The following is an 18,393-nucleotide window of genomic DNA, read 5'->3' as shown; positions in this document are numbered from 1 at the left end:
TGATGTTAAGTCTTCTAATCCATGAACATGGTATATGTTTTTATTTGTTTTGTGTCTTCCTTGATTTCTTTCTTAAGTGTTGTGTAGTTTTCTGCATACAGGTTGTTTACCTCCTTGGTTAGATTTATTCCCAGGTATTTTATTTTCCTTTCTGCTATATCGAATGGGATTTTTTTTCTTGATTTCTATTTCTGCTGTTTCATTGTTGGTATACAAAAATGCCTTTGATTTCTGGATATTGACTTTGTATTTCACTGTTTTGCCAAATTTGTTTATTAGGTCGAGCAGTTTTTTGGTGGAATCTATAGGATTTTCTACATACACTATCATGACATCTGCAAACAATGACAACTTTGTTTCCTCCTTTCCAAATTTGAATGCCTTTTATTTCCTTTTCTTGTCTGATCACTATGGCTAAAATGTCCAATGCTATGTTGAATAGAAGTAGTGAAAGTGGACAACCTTGTCTTGTTCCTGATCTTCGTGGAAAGATTTTAGTTTTTGTCCATTGAGTATGATGTTGGCTGTAGGTTTCTCATATATGGCCTTTATTATGTTGAGGAATGTTCCCTCTATTCCCACTTTGCTGAGTGTTTTTATCATAAATGGGTACTGTACCTTATCAAATGTTTTTTCCGCATCTATTGATATGATCATGTGATTTGGGGGAAACGCAAGTCTTGTCTGGAGGAACTCAGCTCTAATTTTGGCCTTGAAGAATTTCCATGACTAAAGTCCCAAAGAAAATAAACAGTTCACAATCAAAAATGACAAACACATAAAGAAACGAGGCACCAGAGCAAAGTGATAAAAAACCAAAGGTTATAAAATCAAACCTATGTAGACATCAGTATTGGAATAACCAGATAGAGAATTATAACATTGCCTTGCTTAGTACGGTTAAAGACATAAAAGAGAGAATTGATCATGTGAGCCAGCATCAAGACACTAAAACATGACCAAATTTAAACACAAAATGTCAAGTAGAATTCTAGAAAATAATAGTATAAAAATTGAATTGAAAAGTCAATATATGGATTAAACAGAAGATTAGACACAATGAAAAAGAGATTACTAACGCAGAAAATACATCAGTAGAAATTACCCTGAAAGATGCCTAGGACACAAAGATACAGAAAATAAGAAAGAGAATTTAGAAAAAGAAACTGTAACATATGTTGAATAAACCTCCAGAAAAAAAGAACAATAAAACTCATCATAAGAGTAAACTAGTAGCCTTGGCTGGTGTGGCTCAGTGGATTGAGCACTGGACTGAGAACCAAAGGGACACTAGTTCGATTCCCAGTCAGGGCACATGCCTGGGTTGCAGGCCAGGTCCCTGGTGGAGGGCATGCGAGAGGCAACCACACATTGATGTTTCTCTCTCTTTCTCCTTCCCTTCCCCTCTCTCTAAAAATAAATAAATAAATAAAATCTTTTTTAAAAAGTAAACTAGTAGACAGTACCTACTATGTGTCCCTGTTGTAAACTATTGGTTAGCCAAAAAGTTCACTTAGTTTTTCCATAAATAAAAGACACCGTTTTCATTTTCACCAATAACTTTATTGATTTGGATATTTTAAATATGTTGGCTCTCTCCTTCCTGGCATGACACATTGATGGTTCTCAAATAATGCCTTGATTTGATTGCTATCAACTTCAACTGCTCTACCCAGCTATGGAACCTTGTCCAGCAAGAAACCTTCTGCATGAAATTTCACAAACCACTTTTGACACATTTGATCAATCACAGCACCTTCTCCATACACTACACAAATCTTTTTTTTGTGATTCAGTTGCAATTTTACATTTCTTGAAATAATAAAGCATAAGATGGCTAAATTACTGAGTATTTTCTTCTATCTTCAATATTAAAATGGTTACACAAAAAATCACCAATTTTTTAAGTATTTTTAATTGATTATGCTATTACAGTTTTCCCAGTTTTTCCCGCTTTATCCCCCCTCCACCCTGTCCCCTCAACCCTCCAGCATTCCTCTTCCCCTTAGTTCATGTCCGTGGGTTGTACATATAAGTTATTTGAGTTCTATGTTTCCTGTACCATTTTTATCTCTCCGTCTCTTTTATGCCTACCAATTATGCTTCTTCTTTCCTGTGACTTTTCTCCCCTAGTCCTCCCTTCCCCCTCCTCATTGAAACCCCTCCATGTGATCTTCATTTCTCTGATTCTGTTCCTGTTCTAATTGTTGCTTGCTTAGTTTTTGTTTTCATTGTTTTTCTTTTCTTTTAGGCTCACTTGTTGATATTTGTGAGTTTGTTGTCATTTTATTGTTCATATTTTTTATCTTCTTTTTCTTAGATAAGTCTCTCTAACATTTCATATAATAATGGCTTGGTGATGATGAACTCCTTTAACTTGACCTTATCTGGGAAGCACTTTATCTGCCCTTCCATTCTAAGTGAAAGTTTTGCTGGATAGAGTAATCTTGGATGTAGGTCCTTCCCTTTCATGACTTTGAATACTTCTTTTCAGCCCCTTCTTGCCTGCAAGTTTTCTTTTGAGAAATCAGCTGATAGTCTTATGGACACTTCTTTGTAAGTAACTCTGTACTTTCCTCTTGCTGCTTTTAGGATTCGCTCTTCATCTTTAATTTTGGGTAACTTAATTATGATGTGCCTTGGTGTGTTCCTCTTTGGATCCAACTTCTTTGGGACTCTCTGAGCCTCCTGATCTTCCCAGAAGTCTATTTCCTTCACCAGATTGGGGAAGTCTCCCTTCATTATTTGTTCAAATAAGTTTTCAATTTCTTGCTGTTGTTCTTCTCCTTCTGGCACCCCTATAACTCAGATATTGGAATGTTTCAGGTTGTCCCAGAGGTTTGTAAGTCTCTCTTCACTTTTTTGGATTCTCATTTCTTCATTCTGCTCCAGTTGGATGTTTATTTTTCCCTTTTGTTCCAAATCATTCCTTTGAGTCCTGGTTTCCTTCCTGTCACTGTTGGTTCCCTGAATATTTTGCTTGATTTCATTTTGGGTATCTTTTATTTGTTTTTGTTTTTGTTTTTTTGTTTTTCTTTTTATTTTTTCACCAAGCTCAATCAGTTCTGTGAGCATTTTGATTACCAGGGCTTTAAATTCTCCATCAGATAGGTTGGAGAACTTAACCTATCTCCTCATCACTTGGCTCTCTTTCTGAGGCTTTGCTCTGTTCTTTCTTTTGGGCCATATTTCTTCGTCTTGGCACACCGGTCTGGTTGTTCTGGTTGTTTTTTTTTCTTTAATTCCTTGGTTGTTGGAGTTCCATGCAATCTGATTTTGTAGTGCTTCTGGTTGTTTATTGGTTTTAAATTGGTTGTTATCTTCCTTTTGGTTGTGCGAGGAAATGAAGTGTTTCTACCTATACCTCCATCTTGTCTGGAACTCCAAAAATTCACCAATTTTCTTTTAATGTACACTAATATGACAGCTGTCACGATACAATCCAAAAAAAAAAAAAACTGTCAAAAGAAGTTAAAGACAACTAAGCACCTCTAGAGCCATCTTACAGAAAAAAAAAACAAAGGAACTCTTTGGCCAACCCAATATTATGTAATTAACTCACCGATCATTACAACAAACCTCTGAAGTAAGTAATAACGTCATCCCCATTTTAAAGATGAGAAAACTAAAACCTGGATGAGTCACCACGTTCATCTAAGGCCACATTCGGATGCCAGGCAGCCTGCCTCCAGGGTTTGTGTTCTGAACCACTGTGCAAAATTTGGAGAGATAATGGCAGAAAATTGTCCAAAACTATTAAATGACAGTAATTCTGAAGTCCAGGAAACTCCACAAGTCCTAAACGTGATGTGAAAACAAAGTGACCACACACATAAAGGTGAAAGTGCACTGTGCCAGAGGAAGAGGAAAGGTCTGGGAAAGAGAACAGGAGCGGAAGCTTGGCTGTTGGCCAGTCTCACAACCAAAGATGCGGGTCTTCAATGCACAGGAGGAATGAAACTGTCTCCCTAACAAGCTGTATCTGAAAAGAACATCTTTAGAAAATGAACAAAAACTATGACATTTTCAGGCAGAGAAAAACTGGACCACTCACCACCTGAAGAGTCAAGAAAAAAAGCTGAAGAATATGGTTTTTTAATTGAATCTTTATTGTATTTTTCCATTACCCTTTAGCACCCTTACCCCTGCCCACCCCCCAACACCTCCAGCAGTCACCACACTGTTGCCCATGTCCCTGAGTCCTTTCTCCAAGGTGGCTGGACCGAGTGTCAGCAGCAGCAGCAGCAGCAGCAGCTACAAGCTCCCTGTGCCTCAGCCCTACCGCAAGAGTCCCACAAGTCATCCACTCCAGCCATGGGTCCACCAGTTGCCAGTCCTGGCAGTGCACCCAGTTGTCCTGTGACTAGCCCTCAGCCTTCTGCGTGAGCCCCATCTCCGTCTCCTGCTGCAGCTCTTCTGGATGCAGTCACTGGAGGTTGGGATGATCTGTCCCAAATCAACTCTTCTTGCCCCCATGTGTGCAGTACCCTGCAAGGAAAAGGGGCCCCTGGAGTCGCAGTACCAATTGGCCCACTACTGGGCAGCGGCACGTGAGCTCCATCTACTTATGCAGCAGTGTTGCTGACAGCCTGTCAGGGCCCTCAAGCACCTGGAGAAAAGGACCAGATTTCCACCTGGGGAGAGCTGCACAATAGAACCTGAGCGCCCATGGAAGTGGTCCTGCTGAAGAGGGTGAGCTCGGGCCTCTTGGGTGTCATTAGGCTCCTGGCCTGGTTTGAGAGGCCCCAGGGTTTCTCCCTGATCCTAGAGAGGTCCAAGCCAGTGCAAGTCCTCTTCGACTTTACCACGGAAAGGGGGACCCTGCAGGAGGAGCTGGCCCATAGCTGCTTCTGGCAGGTGGCAGGAGGGCAAGTGGCACTGCCACAATGATGGGGTGCTCCACCAGGACATCAGGGATGAGAACATCCTGACCGACCTTAATCACGAGAGCTCAGGGGCACTGCTCAAGGGCACATTTACACGGGCTTTGATGGGACCAGAGTGTACAATTCTCCAGAGCAGATTTGCTATCCTCGCTACCAGGCACGTTGGTGGCAGTCTGGTCTCTGGGGATCCTGCTGTGCATCGTGGTCTGTGGAGATACTCCTTTTGAACAGGATGAGGAGTTCATCAGGGGCCAACTTTTCTTCAGGCAGAGGGTCTCTTCGGAGTGTCAGCATGTTAGATGGTGCTTGGCCCTCAGACCACCTTATCTGCCCTCTTTGGAGAAATCCAGTATCATCCATGGATACAAGATGTCCTGCCGGCCCAGGAAGCATCTGAGATCCACCTCCACAGCCTGTCGCCAGTCCAGCAAATAGAAGCTTTTCCATCAGGTCCTCTTCCTGTCAGACACTCCAGGGAGGGGAGGTTTCTGTACCAGTGACACTTCTCACCAAGTAGGACAGTCCTTGATGCAGGAACATTTACAGCTCATTCTAGAATGCCTGGAACAAGGGGAAGAAACTCCTCTCCTGGCCTCAGGTCCTCATGGATGTTCTTTCCTTCTCACAGGTGTCCAGCCAGCATTGCTGGACTCTGAAAAACCCCCAGGGCTGGGGGAAGTGGGAGTGTGAGAGAACTCTGCCATGGAACTGCCCCCTTCACCACAACTTCTGCTGAATGCAATGGTGGGTTGGGCTGGGAGAAAATGGCTTGAGGTAGGATAGGACTAGTACCATTTTAGTCCATCACCTCTTTCGACTCTTCTGTCTTCTGTGGGTGCTCCAGCTGTGCTGGGAGAAGTACTTGAACTTGCCTCTTTACCTGCAGTTTCTCAAAAAATCTGCCTGAGTCTGGTTCCCTATTTTTCTCCCCCACCACACCCCCTTCCCCATCCTTCTTATGAAAGGTGCCATGGAAGAAGCTACAGGGCCAACCACTGAGCCACCTACCCTATTTCTGGTCTTCCTTTTTGGTTTTACTTAACTGTTTCAAAGCCAAGACCTCACGTGCAAAAAAAAGCACAAACAATGGAAATCAACAGAAAAAACTAAATGTGTGTACAGTTGGCATGGTAGTATACAAAAAGATTATACTGATATAATATTTAAAAGTTTTGTTTTCAAATTATTTTTCCTGTTTTTTCTTTTCTTTTTGAAAAATGCACATTCTAACCTGGATGTCAACATTATATACACATGGTTCCCTTCCAGCTCCAAGCTTCTACAGCAGCCTCCATAGATTTCTTTACTCCTTTTCCTCCTTGGACTTGGTAACTTTCTGGGGAAAGGCTACGACACTTGCTCTGTTCATAGGGTGACTGGACCCAGGTGGGACAGCTGCTGCAGCTCCTGCCTGCTTACCCAAGTTGGGTGGGTTCTGTGGGTGATGGGGAGAGGTACTGCTGACTTGCGTATATAGGATAGATACACAGAAGCCAGTTCTAGATGACGTACCATCTGGATCCTCTCTGCTGCTCTGTCTGAGCAGCATGGAGCCTCCTGGCATCATCTCAATGAAATACTGTGCAGAAGAATAAAAGAGATCTTTTTGTAAAGATTTTATCTATTTATTTTTAGAGTGAGGGGAAGGAGGGAAAAACGGAGGGAGAGAAACATCAATGTGAGAGAGAAACATCTATCAGTTACCTACTGTTTTTGCCCCATCAGGAGACTGAACCTGCAACCCAGGCAACCTGGAATGGAAAGGGTGAACTTTCAGTTTGCAAGACAATGCCCAACAAACTCAGCCACGATGATCAGGGCTTTTTTTTTTCCCTTACACTTGGCATTTTTCAAATAAAAATCATTTATCTTTTAAAAAGAATATGTTTGAGGAACAGAGGATATGAAATGTGAAATGGGAAGGTGGGCGAAAACACTGGTGATCTCAAGAATACATTTGAACAAACACTGACTATTTAAAACAATAACAAGGGGTTCATTTCTCGGGGTGGAACAAACCCAAAATTCAATCTGAGAGCAAACTAAGTTAGGAGGAAGGAAACAGAGGTTGAGGCTTTCTAATGTCTTTGTGCTGTTCATGAGGAGGGCAGGTTCCTGGGGACAGTTGCACAGTTTGTTTACTGAATGAAACAAAAGCAGAGAAGGGGGAGGGGCTGATATACAATGGGCTGGCTAATTCTTGTGTCCAGGTGCAGGGCTGTGCAGGAAGGAGGGGACACATTTTTCTTCACACAAAGGCAAGATCATGGCTACATCAGCTTGGAAAGGGCAAGTTCTCTTAATCTGCATAAATGTGTTAGAAGTAAACTCCTTTACAGGTTAACAATACTAACCGTCCTTAGATTTTACAAAGGTATGTTAAATAGCTATGGCAATTGCCTGGAACACAGCCTCATGGTGTAAAACTTCCTGACTACCTGAGAAAAAACATGCTCTGTAGAACCCATGGGTATTCTGGTCAGTGTAGAACTTCCTATTCTGCTCCCATTTTTAAAATTATATTTTATTGTTTGTCCTATTATACTTGTGCCAAGTTTTCCCCCTTTGTTGGCCTCCACCCAGCTGCCCCCATTCCCCCAATTTCCACACTGTGTCCATGGGTCCTACATACATGTTTTTTGGCTACTCTATTCCCTATGCTTTCCTCTACATCCCGACAACTATCCTGTAACTACCAATTTGTACTTCTGAATCCCTTCACCTTTTTCACCCATTCCCCCAAACCCCTTCCACCTGGTAACCATCAAAATGTTCTCTGTATCTATGAGTCTGTTTCTGTTCTGCTTGTTTGTTTTTTAGATTCGATTGTTGATAGGTATGTATTTACTGCCAATTCATTGTTCATATTTTTTATCTTCTTCTTAAAGAAGATCCTTTAACATTTCATGTAATTCTGATTTGGTGATGATGAACTCCTTTAGCTTTTTCTTGCCTGGGAGGCTCTTCATCTGTCCTTTGATTCTAAATGATAGCTTTGGGTAGAGTAATCTTGGTCATAGGTCCTTACTTTTCATGACTTTGAATATATCTTGTCAATGCCTTCCCACCTACACAGTTTCTTTTGATAAGTCAGCTGACAGTCTTTTGGAGGCTCCCTTGCAGGCAACTAACTGCTATTCTTCCTGCTGCTTTTAAGAATTTCTCTTTGTCTTTAACCTTTGGCATTTTAATTATGATGTGTCTCGGAATGGGCCTCTTTGCATCCATCTTGTCTGGGACTATCTGTACTTCCTGGACTTGTATGCCAGTTGCCTTCACCAAGTTAGGGAAGTTTACTTTTCATTATTTTTTTCAAATAGGTTACCAATTTCTTGCTTTTTCTCTTCTCCTTCCAGCACCCCTAATATCAATGTTGGTACACTTGAAGTTCTCCCTGGGGCTCTTTATATTATCCTCATTTTTTTAATTGTCTTTTCTTCCTGCTCTTTCTATTGATTATTTTTTATGTTCCAAATCGCTAATTTCACTCTCAGCTTCATCCACTTGACTGTTGATTTCCTGTAATTTGTTCTTTATTCAATTAGTATATCCTTCATTTTTGACTGGATGTTTTTTATGCTGTTGAGGTCCTCACTAAGAACCTTGAGCATCCTTTTAACCAGTGTTTTGAACTCTGTATCTGATAGATTGCTTTTTCTCCATTTTATTTAGTTCTTTTTCTAGAGTTTTGTTCCATTGTTTCATCTGGGCCATGTTTCTTTTTCTCCTCATTTTGACAGCCTCCCTGTGTTTGTACGTATTAGGTAGAGCTACTAAATCTCCACTGGCTTGATAGAGGGCTTACTGTAGTAGATGTCCTGTAGGGTCCAGTGGTACAGTTTCCCCTATTACCCAACCTAGGTACACAACATGTGCTCATTGTGTGGGCTCTGTACACCCACCTGTTGTAGTTGAGTCATAAATGCTGTTGGTAAATCCAAGGTTAGTCACTGTCTGTGTTCTGTCCAGGGTCACACAGCATTATCTACAAAATGATCTGCAGATGGCTGCTACTTGTGCTGGGCTTGCAGGTGCCCAGGAGAGGCCAAGCTGTGAACAAGACTGGCTGCTGCTAGTGCAAAGCCTGGGGTGACTTAGAGAGAGGTACAGGACTTGCTGAAGCTGGATGCTGCTTGTTTTAGAGAATTTTTGGGAAATCTAGAGGATGGGCCAAGACAAGCTATTCATATGGTATTCACCATAACAGCTTGGGTGAGCCTGAAAATGGGATGGGGCCAGGTCTCCAGAATTACTAGGGTGAAACAAATAGTGTGAGCCAGGTTGATGGGATCTCAGATATGGCACCTGCCTGCTGGCTCTGTGTGGGGGATGGTTCAGAAAAGGAACAATGACCTTTGCCAGCACTTCTGTCTGGAAGAAGGCTTTTGCCTAGCTCTTGCCCTGATGCTGGACAATTCAGTTCTCCCTGCATATCTCTCTTGTCTTTCTAGCTGCTGCCCCCATGCTGGAGATCAGAGGGAGAGGGTCTAAGTAAGCCTGTGCATGGGCCCCTTAAAAGGAACTGTCTGAGACTCTAGCAATTTGTCTGTCACAGTTTGACTCACCACTGGTTTTTATGGCCAGAAATTATGAACATTTATCTTCCCGGCACTGAAACCCTGGGCTGGGGTCTTGATGTGGGGCTGGGACCCCTCATTTCTGAGATATCCCTCCCAATTTTTACCCACCACATGTGGTTGGGGAAACAGCCTGTTCCATGGTCTCTACCTCTCCTACCAGTCTCAATGTGGATTCTTATTTCCATATTTGTTGGTCTTCCATTCATCTCAATTCCTGACAGTTTTGAATGATGGTTGTGCTATAGTTGTAATTTTGATATGGTTGTGCAAGGAGGTAAGCTGTTTTTACCTATGCCATCATCTTCTCACACTTTTTTGATGAAACCTTCTAAAAGTGGGAAGAATGGAGACCTTTTTCTGGTGAGATGAAGATTTTAATGGCTGCTTACTAAATTTGCAGGGTTGTGGCAGCATCTCCTACTAATGGGGCTCAGTGTAAAGAGCCTAACGTGAGCAGATTCCCTTTTCAGGAAAAGTTTTGCTTGGGATGGCTGTTCATGGAATAGTGCTACTTTCCTCATGAGACTCCTGAACACAGGGGATTAGGCTAATGAGATATATGAAAATCTAAGGGAGAAAATATCTCAGTGGAGTTTCAATTACCCTGTGTCATCACATGGATATTTTAGCATTTTTTGTCATGTTTAAGAAACATAGGTTACCTAGGAACCAAGGTGGTCATTTCCTTATTGTTGTTAAGAATCTTTCTGAGTAATGTTTACAAGACAGATATAGATATAGATAGATATACTATACATTCTATTATTAATTTGTCCAAAATATCCATTATAAATATTTTCCAGTTTGTTATTTGACCTGCTAATGGTGCCTTTCCTATGTAGAAAACTTATTTTCAATTTTTCATAGTTTTTTCACTTACGGTTACTGAGTTTTGTGTCACAGTTAGAAAGACCTTCTCCTGCCTTGACTGGCATGGCTCCTTGGTTGTGCATCAATTTTTTTAGATTTTATATATTTATTTTTAGATAGAAGGGAAGGGAGAAAGAGAGGGACAGAAACTACAATGTGTGGTTGTCTGTCCCACATTCCTTACTGGGGACCTGGCCTACAACCCAGGCATGTGCCCTGACTGGGAATTGAACCAGTGACCTTTTGGTACACAGGCCAGTGCTCAATCCACTGAGCTACACCAGCCACGACTTACGTAAATATTTATCTCTCTCTCTTTCTCCCTCTCTTCCCCTTACACTAAAATACAAAAAAAAAAAAAAAAAGAAAAAGAAAACAGAAAAAAACCACCACACATTTTAAAAAATTTTTTAAAAAGAAAGACCTTCTCCAATCCTAAGTTATTAAAAGAAATGCCATGTAACTCAATTTGGCTGAAGCATGGGCACATGAAAGGAAGTCACTGAGACTAAGGCCGAAAGTCCTAGTTCTCCCCAGATCATCTGAAAATACTTTACCTAACAAACATGATGAGTAGGGAGAGAACGGTGTGTGTGGTGTGCATGTGGTGTGCTAAATTCCTTATCTTTATAAGGAAATACAATATACACAGTTGTTGACATTGATAAATCAAAACTGGAAATGTGGTTTCATTATGCTAAGCTATAAAATAACTTGTAAAAGAATGAGAAATGGGAATTGAACACATCAGTTGCTCTAGTGAACAAGTTTAGGAAAACCTTCACATTTGATTTTATACACTCTGCTGCCCTCTGAAATAAAGTCATGTGTGTACAATACGTCTTTGAGTAAATGTAATATGCCAGATAAGCCAGGCCATGCAGGGGTCTGAATGCCAAGCAAACTCTTCTTCAGCTATGGAGGATAAAATGTCTGGTGGGTGGGCTTCCTGCACAGGCTCACAGGGGACAGCAGCTGGCTCCAGGGCAGCCACCCCTCACAGGGAGGGGGACCAGAGTGGGTAAGATGCAGAGAGGAAGAGATAAGTCATTGGAATCTGGTCAAATAAGAAATATCCCATGAGGCCCTTCTCTTAATCTCCAGAATCTCATCTGCCAGTGCCCCTGGTGCAGGAAATCACAGGGGCTGTGCAGCTTCTTGATAAGCCTCTTCTGATCTTCAGGGTTCACTCCTGCTCCTGCAGGCACCTCCTATCCAGAGGCTGGAAGAGCATCCTCTGGTTTTCGGCACTCCCTGGGAAGCTCTCCTTTGTCTACTCTCACCCTCAACTTCAAAATGGCAGTAAGGTAAGAGTCAGCTCTGAACTACCTTCTTTCAATTGCAGCTTTGTTTAGTTCCTCTGAGTCCACAGGCTCACGGCTGCACCTTGGGTGGGGGACACAGGGAGCCATGGGATCCATCAGCGAGAATCCAGAGACAGGAAGCCCGCTCAGGGAAGCTTTGGGTGCTGGTGGCATAGACCATGGGAGATCCACACGGGGCCCACCAGGTCCTCTCTGCCTCACTGACGTTGCTTTCAAAACGAAATAGTTTTAATAACCTCAGGTCTCATAGATTAGCTTACTGTTCAAAGGATTGGGAGTTTTTTTCATTGTTCTCTGTGTGTGTGTGTGTGTGTGTGTGTGTGTGTCCTTCTATCTGGTTCATCCCAAGAGAATACACAGGGCACAACATAATGAGGTTACCGAGAAGAGTGTGATGAAGGGACTGTATGTGAAGGTGTGAGCAGGGCTAGGGAAAATCGATAAAAGGTGTGGAGGCCCCCAACATACATCATACTTAGGAGCTGTTGTACTTGCACATCCTGAAGGTTAAAGGGAAGGACAAGTTAGCAGAACTCAGGGACAGCTGTGGCTGTAGCTACGGGTGTCACTGTGACCATAAGAAAAGCCACCAGACAAGGACTAGGGTTTGGCAGAATAACACCACCTTGGGCAACTGACAGCCTGAAGCTGACAGCCAGGGAGTCACAACCACAGTCACCCTCCTCCTGCCCTCCAATCACCTGTCAATGTCTCCCTTTCCTGAGAGCAGCCAGGAGCCAGAGGGAAAGGGAGCACAGTGGTGAGGGAAACAGGCTGGTCCCCCCATGACGCAGAGGAGGGTAGAGGAGATAGAAATGATATTTGATGGTAAAAGAAAACAAATCCATCTCGTTTCTCAATCTCTTCATTTTCCTTGGTCTGTCTCTCTCTCTGTCTCTCTCTCTGTCTCTCTCTCTCTCTCTCTCTCTTGCAGGATGATTGTCTCAGGTTCTCACTGGATCTCCTCAGCTTCTTTGTTTGACTCTTTGCACCTCTACTGGGCATCACTTCTTTGGAATAATCTCACACCATCACCATAAATGCCTTGAGAATGCAATGCAGGTTTCACTTAACAAGGTGGGAGGACAAGGTGATTGATAAGTATTTTATGTTTACGATTTTTGCGGCTCTAAGAAGAAACCCATTGTCAGAGTGATGTAACCTGTGTGGTGCACATAGCTGGACACACCACTGAACAGCAGCGCTTCCTGTCTTCTTCATGAAGATGACACACTCGGCCGCCTCTAGCACAAGAGGCCTGGCCACACCCACACCCCTCATACCAAGAGGTTGTGTACGACTTATAACCCTAAACCATGCTCTCCTTTATGGGGGATGGACATCTCAGTCACTAAGATAGCCCAGAGGTCACATCTAGGGCTTCCAACTCCCAGCCCTTTACCAGAAATCTCAGTCCCAGGGCAGGAGTAGTGCTGAGATCAGAGACCTCTTGTCATCCCACACAACCTGTGCAGGCTTTCCTCCTCCTGCCTCCTGCAGACACGACATGGCCTAGGGCTGTGCCTGGAGGCGTTTGGACCACAGAATATGCCCACTCAGTAGAGGGTCTGTGTTGTAGTAGAAAGAGCCCTGATTCTAACAGTCAGAGAGAACTGGGTTTGAATTCACCTTCAGGGCTCCACGGCTGTAAAATCTTTGGTGACTTATTCACTGCTACAAAGCTCATCTCCCTCCTCGGCATGTAGCACAGACAGTAGTTCCCAGGAGCAGGGTGACCACGAGACTCAGTGATCATGTACGAGGTGCTCAAGTCTTGTTTGTGTTCCAGCGGTGCCAGTGGAGGGTTTCTGACCTCAGAAACATCCATCACAGCCTGGGGGACCACACTGGGGCCCATGAATGAAAGTGACCACGCCTTAACTGAACTTGATTCAAAAGATCTGATTTGGTATGTGCCGATCTTCATCACTGCCCTGGTTGGCCTGGCAGGAAACGCCACTGTGCTCTGGCTCCTGGGTTTCCGCATGAGGAGGAACGCCTTCTCCGTCTACATCTTCAACCTCGCAGGAGCTGACTTCATCTTACTCTTATGCTCTATTTTGCATGCCCTGGAGACACTCATCAAGTTCTTCTATTCCATCTCCAAGTCCTTCCCGGACTTTTTCGTCACTGCATCGATCTTTTCCTACATCACAGGCCTGAGTTTTCTCAGTGCCATCAGCACGGAGCGCTGCCTGTCCATCCTGTGGCCCATCTGGTACCGCTGCCGCCGCCCCAGACACATGTCAGCTGTCATGTGTGCCCTGCTCTGGGCCCTGTCCCTGCTGCTGAGCATCCTGGAAGGGAGCTACTGTGGCTTCCTGAATAGGAATTTACATCACTTTTGGTGTCAGACATTTGATTGCATCATTGTCACCTGGCTGATTTTGCTGTTTGTGATTCTCTGTGGGTCCAGCCTGGCCCTGCTGACCAAGCTGCTGTGTGGCTCTTCACGAGTGCACCTGACCAGGCTCTTCGTGACTGTTGGGCTCACAGTGCTGGTCTTCCTCTGCTGCGGCCTGCCCTTTGGCATCCACTGGTTCCTCTTAGTCTGGTTGCAAGAGGATATTGATGCCTTATTTCATGTTTACCTGATTGTCTTTCTTTTGTCCTGTGTCAACAGTTGTGCCAACCCCGTCATTTACTTTTTTGTTGGCTCCTTTAGGCAGCAATGGTGGAAGGGACAGACCCTGAGGCTGGTTCTCCAGAGGGCTCTGCAGGACACCCCTGAGGTGGATGAACATGGAGGAAGCCTCCCTCAGGAACCCTTGGACATGTCGGGGAGCAGTCTGGTGTCCTGATTCAGAGTCTTGTTGTGTTCAGCTGATGTCACTTTGAGATATGACTTTGTCCCCATCAGTTTGGAAGGTTTTCTTAACATGTTTTTCCTCTGGTTCTGGAATTAAAACAGTTAACATAATGGTCCCACTCTTGAGGTTTAAGACAGTCCCTTTATGCAAACATGAGAGCACAGGCTGAAGGACAGCCTCCCGCAGGGCCCTCCCCCCGTCCCCATGGGGCTTTGCCAACTCTGAGTGCAGGACTGCACCCTCTTCTGTAGAATCCCCCCCTCAGCACCAGAGGAGAGCAGTGCAGGAAAGTCTGAATTTCTTTCATCATGGCACTTGATGGAAACTATAGGAACATTACATTTTGACAGGCTTCTGTGGTTATTCCCCTGCAATCTGTCTCTACAAATTAAAAGAATTAAAGTTCAGTTGAGCACTAGTGCAGCAGTTTGATTTTGGCAGGCCTTAGAGTAGCTCCCTAGCATAATAAAAGTTGATTGAATAAACAAATTAATTAAGGAGCAAAAGATAATTTTCGAGTCAGTCTGTGCTTAATCCCCATTAGCCAGATTTGAGCCACCAGCTTTAAGTTCATTGTTCTACCATTTTCAAACTAGGCGGTATGAAATTTACCTCTATAACTAGGTAAATCAGCATCAGGACATATTTAAGATTGAGATACGTTGTCTACTTGTGTTTCCTTTACATAATCTCTGTGAGAATCTCACATTCTCCTCGTTCCAGCCCTTTGCCTTTGCTTCAACTCTCCCTCCCTGGGCGCTCTCTAATCCTTCATGGCCAGTTTACAAGAGATATTATTCAACTCTATGTTCCCTGAGGACAGGATCTAGGTCACATTTGCCTTTTATTTCAAAGAGCTCTCAGCATTTATTAATCTGATTACAGTAATTTTGAGTCACATATTCTCTAAATAAACAGAAGTTTAAATTTAGCATCTTCTAAAATCTTCTACTTTTGATACAGCTTTAATTAACAAAGGATGATCACACAGACCATGAGGTCAATGAACCTGGTGGTGAACACACCCACGTGACTCAGAGCCCAGGTCAAGATATAGTTTCATCTCCTCAGAAGGTTCTCTCATGTCCCTCCCAGTCACTCCTCCTGCCCCACAGGCAGCATTTGCTCCTACTGCTGTCACCAAGAGTTCATTTGCCTGACCTTTGACTTCATATGGTTAAGATGAAAAATTGTACTTTTTGTTCCTTCCTTCTTTTGCTCAGAATAGTATTGTAGGGTTTACCCATGTCGTTGCACACATAGGTCAGTAGTCCATCCCTTTGTGCATCTGAGTGCTGTGTCATTGCATGTGTGCACCACAGGTTATTCTTCTCTTGACAGACACACGGGTAGCATTCCATCCTGGGCTATTGTGAGCATGGCTGCTGTGAACATACTTAATCAAGTCTTTTTCTGGACAAATATTTTTATTTCTTGGATAAATAACCTGAACAGAAAATATTGGGTCATACAAGGATGCATCATAAACTCTGAGAAATAGCCAAACTCTTTTCCAGAGCACTTGTGCCATTTCACATCCTCACCACCAACATACACAAGTTCCAGCTGCCCCAAGAGCTCCCCGCAAACATGTATTGCCAGTCTGACTCTCACTCATCCAGATGGACCCAGAGTGGTATCTGCTTGTGGTTTAGTTTGCATTTCCTAAATGACTAATGATTGACCATCTTCTCATGAGCCTATTAGCAACTTCTATTTTTTGAAGTGTCTGTTTAAGTTTTCCCATTTTTAGCGTGTTACCTTTTTTCATTTATTTGTGGAAGTTCTTATATATTCAGAATGAGTCCTTGATTAGTTATTTGTATTGTAAATATTGATCCAGTTACTGCTTTGCCTATTCATTTTAATATTTTATATTTTTGAGCACTTTTAGATTTAAAGAAAAATTGCAGAGGAAGTACAGAGGGTTTCTACACAATCCCTCTCCCCAACCTCAATTTCCCACACAGATTCTCTTATTACTCACATCTCCCACAAACGTGGCTCATCTATTTAAATGGATGTACCCATATGGATACATTTTATAGACTGAAGTTTATACTTTCTATTAGCATCCTCTCTTTGTATTGCACAGTTTGGTGGATTTGACAAATGTAAAACATCATGCATCTGCCATTATAATATCATATAAAACAATACTCTGTCCCAAAAATGAATTTAAAATATTGGTATATTTATTTATTTGTTTATTTTTCATTTATCCTTCTTGGTGTTGTCAAAGCTCTCTAGATCAGTGGTTTGGTGCCTGTCAATAAGTCAGAAAATTCTCACCCATTCTTATTTCACATATTTCTCCTCTTCCTATTCTCTTTCTTCCTCCTCTGATATTCCCATTACATGTATGCAACACCTTTTGTGATTATCCCAAACTATTGAACATTCAGTTCTTGTTTTTTTTCAGTATTGTATTCCTTATGCTTTTCAGCTGGCAAGTTTCTATTAACAAATCTTGAGGGTCACTGATCTTGCAAAGGCTGCATCTTTGAGTTCTTCAAAGACATTCTTCATTTTGGCCATAATGTTGTGTGGGCTTTTAAAAATATTGTTATTGTTGTTCAAATACAGTTTTCGCCTTTTACCCCCAACCCAGCCCAACACCCCAGCCTTCCCCACCTCCCTCCCATTTCCACTCCCCTCCTGTTATTGTCCATGTGTCCTTTATAATTGTTCCTGCAAGCCCTTCACCCTTTTCCCCTGAAATTCCTTCCTCTCTCCCCTCTGGTCACTGTCAGCCTGTTCTCAATTTCAGTGTCTTTGGTTATATTTTGCTTGTTTGTTTGTTTTGTTGATTAGCTTCCTCTTAAAGGTGAGATCATATGGCATTTGACTTTTATTGCCTGGCTTATTTCACTTAGCATAATGCTTTCCAGCTCCATCCATGCTGTCACAAAGAGTAGGAGCTCCTTCTTTCTCTCTGCTGCATGGAATTCCATTGTGTAAATGTAGCATAGATTTTTGATCCATTTATTTACTGATGGGCACAAGGTTGCTTCTAGCATTTGACTATTGTAAACTGTGCTGCTGTGAACATTGGGGTGCATAGGTTCTTTTCGATTGGTGTTTCAGGGTTCTTAGGTTATAATCCTAGCAGTGCAACTGCTGGGTCAAAAGACAGTCCCATTTTTAGTTTTCTGAGAAAATTCCATATTGTTTTCCATAGTGGTTGTACCAGTCTGCAATCCCACCAACAGTGCACTAGGGATCCCTTTTCTCCACAACCTCTCCAACACTTGTTGTTTGTTGCTTTGTTTATAATGGCCATTCTCACTGGTGTGAGGTGGTGTCTCATTGTGGTTTTAGTTTGCATCTCTTTGATAGCTAGTGATGCTGAGCATCTTTCCTTATGTCTCTGGACCCTTTGTATGTCCTTTTTGGAGAAGTGTCTATTCAAGTCCTTTGCCCATTGGTCATAATGTTTTTATTTGTAGCATTTCCACTTTTTTTAGAGGTTTCTTCTTTCTGTTTATATTGTCCATATTTGCCATTAAACTCCTTAACACATTAATCACAGTTGTATAAATTGCCATTCTGATCACTCCCAATTATCAGCCAATCTTAATTTTTTCATCTTATATGAGGAATTAATTGATCCTGTTGCTAATAATGAAAAACTAAAAATAGAATATAAGTTTATTCTTCAAGACTATAGTCATAACTAGTAAAAAATTCAGAAGAAACACTGAAACAAGTGGTTGATTTTGGGTAGTAGGGTGCTGGCAGGCTTTGATCATTAATTTGACACACTTTTATATCAACTGGAATGGAAAGGCACACCTCCATGTGTTACTATTGTGCTAAAGAATAGTCTGGAGGCTGATGTGGGTCTAAGGTACAGCACAGGAACACCCTGAACTCACCTCTCCCCACAGACACACTAAATATGCAGCACCATACAGAGCAA

At 42.5% G+C, this 18,393-nt stretch overlaps 1 protein-coding gene and 1 pseudogene across 1 annotated transcript; both read left to right on the top strand.

Moving 5' to 3' along the window:
- The first annotated feature begins 4,607 nt into the window (after positions 1 to 4,607).
- On the top strand, positions 4,608 to 5,365 carry LOC114498977 (annotated as a pseudogene).
- An 8,016-nt stretch (positions 5,366 to 13,381) lies between these two features.
- Positions 13,382 to 14,791, top strand: LOC114498976 (mas-related G-protein coupled receptor member X2-like). Its single transcript, XM_028514956.2, has one exon. The coding sequence runs from the start codon at positions 13,416 to 13,418 to the stop codon at positions 14,460 to 14,462; it is 1,047 nt and encodes a 348-aa protein (XP_028370757.1). The 5' UTR covers positions 13,382 to 13,415; the 3' UTR covers positions 14,463 to 14,791.
- The last annotated feature ends 3,602 nt before the right edge of the window (positions 14,792 to 18,393 follow it).

This window comes from Phyllostomus discolor, chromosome 6, assembly GCF_004126475.2.
Source record: "Phyllostomus discolor isolate MPI-MPIP mPhyDis1 chromosome 6, mPhyDis1.pri.v3, whole genome shotgun sequence".
Lineage (NCBI taxonomy): Eukaryota > Metazoa > Chordata > Mammalia > Chiroptera > Phyllostomidae > Phyllostomus > Phyllostomus discolor.
Note: the sequence above shows the minus strand (reverse complement) of the source record. Positions and strands in the feature narration are given on the sequence as shown.